Source organism: Trifolium pratense, linkage group LG2 (genome assembly GCF_020283565.1).
Source record: "Trifolium pratense cultivar HEN17-A07 linkage group LG2, ARS_RC_1.1, whole genome shotgun sequence".
In the NCBI taxonomy this organism is placed as follows: domain Eukaryota; kingdom Viridiplantae; phylum Streptophyta; class Magnoliopsida; order Fabales; family Fabaceae; genus Trifolium; species Trifolium pratense.
The window spans coordinates 26,816,330-26,822,496 of NC_060060.1; the positions used below are offsets into that span (position 1 = coordinate 26,816,330).

The 6,167-nt window shown below is 36.0% G+C and overlaps 1 protein-coding gene across 1 annotated transcript; it reads right to left on the minus strand.

The window, feature by feature from the left end:
* Positions 1-1,332: 1,332 nt before the first annotated feature.
* On the minus strand, positions 1,333-4,410 carry LOC123911664. The gene is made up of 5 exons (XM_045963133.1): positions 3,960-4,410; positions 2,905-2,998; positions 2,538-2,575; positions 2,302-2,437; positions 1,333-1,978 (listed from the first exon to the last, which is right to left on the minus strand). Exons 1-5 carry the CDS (start codon positions 4,308-4,310, stop codon positions 1,566-1,568), a joined length of 1,032 nt encoding a protein of 343 aa, XP_045819089.1. The 5' UTR covers positions 4,311-4,410; the 3' UTR covers positions 1,333-1,565.
* Between the last annotated feature and the right edge of the window lie 1,757 nt (positions 4,411-6,167).

Sequence of the window (6,167 nt, forward strand, 5' to 3'; positions counted from 1 at the left end):
GCAAAGTTGTCAGCTGCCATCTCTGCTGCATCTATGCAAACCATTGGATTAATCCAACGCCTACTATTAATGATGAAAAAGTGGATTGTAAAAACACTTGAGTCATGGGATTAAAAACATAATGAAACCCCTAAATTGTTTGAGCGGTGGACACAGACAGTGAAGTCGATCGGCACACGACGGCTAACGGTGAGCATCACAGAATCGTATATTAGATGGACGAATCTGCGATTCACAAACCACTTAAATGAAACCTCCACTTAGAGCAAACAACTGAAGCGCTATTTCTTTGCATCTATGATTCTATGAAAAGAATTTCATAGATGCAGGTTGCTGTTTTAATGGATAAAAAAATCAGTTGATCACCATGCTGGTTCGGAATGTAGTATCGTTGTAGCGGTGAAGAAAGCTTTGGCGTGAGACCTAACTTCATTATCAACATGTTTCAATTATAATCCTCTGCGTTTAGGTTTAATTACATATTTATGTATTAATATGGAACTGAAAGGCAGATTAATTGAAGGGTCAGGATCCAGCAGCACCGCAGCAGAGGTTGCCGCTGCTGAGGATCCAAATCGTAGTAAACATGCACCAAAATGAAAGGTGTTTGATGATAGTTAGTAAGGGAAATGAAGTAATAATACGAATTCAGTAGCTGTCAAACAACAATAAATGTTGAAGCTAAGATATGTAGCTTCTGTTTTAAATATAATTTTTACATTGAAATTTATTGTTCTGCTCATTTTTAAGCAATTCAATCTAAACATAAACCACTTTATATTCGTTTATTATCAAGTATAATCAATTTTACAAAATCAATCGATTCAAAAACAATATTTGTCACCCCAAAACCAAATATGCGCTTGATAACAAGAAAATCAAGGACAAAAGTGCTATATTTGGCTAATCAACTTCTATAGCACAAGAGTCCTTGGATTGTAACTATGGCACTGTTTTTGTTTTTTCGAAGATGAATTTCTACTAAGCATGTGTTCGGTCTAGCTGTGGTTTGGAAACGGCCACAAGTTTAGTGAGGAGCTTGAATGTCTAGCTTCAGCAAATAGCAGTAAAGAGAGCATTGGGACGTGCGAAATCAAGTTTAGACGCGAAACCAAACAGACAATAAGATATATTGCTTGATGCAGTACTTGAACATGACTTGAGTGTTATCCTTCATTCTTCATACTTAAATATAATCAAACTTCTTTAAGTTATCAGAGGCAACTTGATTGTGTTGCTTTAAGCAACATTATTTTGTCTTATAGGGTTTTATCACTTGTACCCTTAAGATCAAAATTCTTTACACTTAAAACACTATTTTTCTCAAATATATTTTCTAAACTGGTAACAAATTTATTTCTTATGAAGAAGATAGTAAAAGACAAATCTTTATGACAATAAATTTTTCAAACAAACCTCTCATCAGGAAGTTCATGACAAATCTTTAAGACGGCTTAGACGGGTCTAGGAATTGATACATGAAACTGTTTGTGTACTCAAAAATGTTCCAAGAGATCATTCTTTAGTGCAAAGTAAACTAGTAAAGTAATCATCAAAACACAAAGTTATACCTCTTCAGGCTCCAAGCAAAGAAGATACGCGATTAAGCCAACCGCAGGTACATATCTAAGATACTTTACTACTGAAACCTTATTTTGCTGAACATTCTGGAGGTTTTCACCAATCAACCATGGCTGAAAAATCGTATAAAGACATATATCCCATATGAAGGCATAAGCCAGTCTTTCTGATCCAAGATAACCAACCACGTACTCCCATCTGTCAGCTATGCCCCCAAAATTTGCATCCGCTCGACCAAAAAGAGCCCACAGTAGAGATATAAGACACACACCCCCACCAATCAGTCCAACAAGAGGAGCCCCATTTGTCATAACAGATCCCAAATTCGATTGTTTGTTTGGGACACTGTCATCATCAACATCATTCAATCGGATAGCCATGTATGGTATCAAAAATGCTGGAATCACAAAGAGGAGTTATGATATGTGATACAATTGCATGATACATATATGCAATTGAGGGTTGCAAAACATAGCTGTTTATTCAAATTCTGCTACGCTATATAGAAACTATTAGACAACACTTTGTACTAAGTCAAGTATCGCAGAACAATAGCAGATTGTAAAAATACCGCTATGCTATAACGCCACTGTAGCTGCTCTGCTATTTGACAACACCGACATATTTAAAGGAAAATCAACTTGAGATCAAATAATTCGTAGACAATACATGTAGGTAATAAAAAAGACTAGTCAAGCAAGAGAGTTTAATGAAACATACTATTTGTGAGGAACATTTGCAGGCCCCAGAGTACATCAAGAGACCCTTTGTATCTATCTCTCTTACGATCTGTGAATAGTAATGGTGCAAACATGAATGTCCAGCCAATCACAAAGTTGAATAGTCCTTCTGACATCTGAAGTAAGAAAAAATATCCAACATAAGGGAAATTGTTCCATCAAATGGGATGTATAATATATTAGGTGCCAAATCATATTTTACACAGTGACACTTACAGGATGAAGTACTGGGGCATCAATCAGACGAACGCCGACTACTCTGCCAAAATTGTCAGCACAGAAATCATTGAAGTGCAAGGATATCCCTATTAAGTTTCTTTAAAAACCAACTTGAAACTTTTTAAACATAAGGGACCAAGTATGCAATTAAGCCAATATTATAATAGCTGATTTCAAAGAAGTATTAGATACAAAAACTCAGGTTTGTGGGGAGAAGAAAAAAGAAATGTATAAACACAAATGCAATGGCCATGTTTGTCATTTTGGAATATCTTTTATAACAAGATTCCTCTCTTAGAATGTTCCCGAAGCGAAAACAAATGAAATTAAACATTATCGATTAAAGTGCAGTAGGAAAACATACCAGCATTCAGGAAAGGCAAGATGAAAAAGAAATTGAGAGAAAGATCCACAAGAGAATTGACTGTCTCAGAACTGATAGCCCATACAGGATCTCCCTATTACAATTCAAGGGAATAATCAGATATCAAAACCAAATCAAATCTCAAATAATATTATCAATAAACAGAAGGAAAAGAAAAACCATATGCAATACATCATTTCAGAACTCCTAGATTTCCAAGCAAAGTAAGAAACACAAGGGAGTTTTGTCACTGATTATTGGTAAAAGTTCTGTTGCTGCCTCTAGTCAAATTTACAAGCATTTATTTATTTTTAAAAATATGTCAAGTCATCATTCCTTGCACACGTGGCAAAGGACACATCATCAAATGCATGCCATGTCATCGTTTTTGTGATATGTCTGAATGAAGGACTAAAATGAAAGGAATCTGATATTACAGGGACAAAACGAAAGGATTTTTTCAGGGACTAAAACCTAAATTCGCCCATATTACAGGGACGAAAAACACATTTTGCCTTAAAATCAAATCTGAAACACTGTCTTGAAGTTATTATGGTCCTAATATGAATTCCATTTGAAAAGGAAGATTAAAGCTTTTCAACTTAGTTTATGACATTTTTCATAAGATGCAGTCAACTTATTTTCATAACTTCACCAATGTAGCTTATGAAAACATCGTATAGCATATACAAAAACAATTTAACTTTATTTCATCATGATAAGCGCTTGTGCTATTAGCTGCAAATAAGTTTTTTTTTTTGGTCAAGTAACCTAGTCGTGGTTAGAATTCCACCTTTAAGGTGAATACATGGAGTGTCCAGGGTTCGAACCACAGTCGCTACATATATAATGTGATGTTCCTACTAACTGAGCTAAGTTCACTCACGAGTCAGGAGTACTATACCTGCTAATAAGTTAACAAGGCATTAAGTTCAACGGATAAAGGAAAGTGAAAGTTTATTAATTGCTCTTAAGTCTTAACCTCGTACAACAACATAAAATCCAAAAATGAAAATCACATAATCTGAGAGCACAAAAAAAAACAAAGTACCTACAGGAGCATACGGAAGCAGAAAGAGCCACAAAATATAGACAACCTCAGCACCCCACAACCCAATTTGGAGAACTCTTCTTAGATTGCCATCATACTCTTCTTTCAAGGAGGAAGATGTAGTTAAATTTGTGGGTTTTCGCCGACCTGCGGAACACAAGTGGGTTCTTCTCGAATTGGAAACGAGTGGTTTTACAGAAGAGAGGGAATTGGTGAAGGAACTGAAAGGGGTTTGAATTGGTTTGAGTATGTGCCATTGGTGATGATAGAGCGACGATTTTGAGGCCAAAGGTGAATGAAATGAGCAGAGAAATGTTGGAGACGATGTTGTTGTTGTTGTTATCATCATTGCCATAGCTTCAGTCACTGAAGCTTGGTCATTGTGATTCAAAGTTACTTCAGTTGTTGGTGTGTAACTGTAACCACAAAATCTAGATAGATCAACAAAGGAATGCCAATTTTAAACAATTCTATTTAAATTAACTTCAATTTTTAGATAGATGTGTTTGAATAGTGAAATTCTGGTATAGCAGAACCAGATGTTGTATAGAAAGTCGAGACATCTGGTCTGACATGAATAACACGGTAAGGCATATAACATTAAAACGGATACTGAGAAATAATGTTTTAACAGATGTTCCAACATTCAATTTAAAGAAAATGTCATACTTAATGTTGGAACATCTTACGAAACATAATAAAATCAACAAGTAAATAAACTGCACAGGAAATTGTTAACCCAGTTCAGCCAACCTGCCTACTCTGGGGGATACCAATCCAGGAAGGAAATCCACTAATAGCTCTAGTCACTAAGACCTCCAGCAAACCCTCGGTTTACGTCTTACACTAAGACCTCCAGCAAATCCTAGGTTTACGCCTTATGACCTCGACACTACTCATGTAACTTCTGCCTAGGAACTCCTAGACATGAGATCCCATCTCACTTCCACTCACTCAACACAACCTGTGTTGTTTATAAAATGTTGAATAAAATGTGGCGACAATCACCGTGACATATTTTACTCTTGCTTAAAAGCTTCGAGTAAATCACACACAGTTAACTCCGTGCTTCAAAGCTTAGGAGTAACCTTAAAACATTACAACTCAATAAAACACAGTCCTACTCAAGTATTAAATCAATACGTGAGAGGCTCACAAACACTATCTCCTTGCTTAAAAGCTTCGGAGATATTACAATACTCTACTCATTACCTAAAGGTTTCTGAGTGAGGACATAGTGACCATCTCACAACCCGAGTGGTTCACTTACACCAACTCTCCTAGAGAGTGGCTTAAAGACACGAAACCCTAAAGACTACATCTTTGATGAACAGTGGTTTCGGTTCATTAAAATCTTGGTCTTGAGTCTTCTTTATATAGACAGAGCTAGCACGCTCCTGATCTTCCAAGATAAGCTTCAGAACACAGCTGGTCTTTGAGTCACGTCCAGCTAAGCAAATCAGACCTTAATAAAATCTTTCCTAAAATAGTTGATCCTCTTTAGGAAATAAACAATGTGTTGAATCATTCCATTAAGTCTTGATAATAAGATATCTGCACTAATAACGTCTTGATCAGATCAAATCTTGATATACACGTTTGTAGAGTGGATTTCCATATATAGCAGATACGTGTAATAAATGCGCGAGATTTGGGCAATCTGACTGTCATACCCAAACATGTTACAACATTTGGTCCAACATCTTTTGTACCCAACATGTTGAAACATTTGGTCTAACATCTTGCTTGTATATTTGTTTTAGCAAAATGAGGCCAGCACACAAATATCCAACAATCTCCCCCTTTGGCAATTTTTGGCTAAAACAACTTCAGCCCATTAATTATCATAGAGAGATTTAAAAACCATACAATCCTTCAAGTCAACGCGAACACACAAATATGAAGGAAGGTAGAACATCTTCTATGTTACTTCCAAAAGAATTCCTCAAATGAAAATAACGCACAGGGTAAAGAAATAAACTTTACCATAAACCATCAGAGGCATACACAGCAGCGGAATCATAACATACTTAGCTTCATCCTTCAGTAGAGAGAAATAAACTCTCACAAGCACACTTGGGAAAAATAAATTCCCACATCAGCATCAAGATGTTTCAACATTTTGTAGCGCATCATAACATCCATACATTAAGCACACATAGACAGAGAACTTGATATTGCATTACTCCCCCTTAATATCATATCAGAGAAA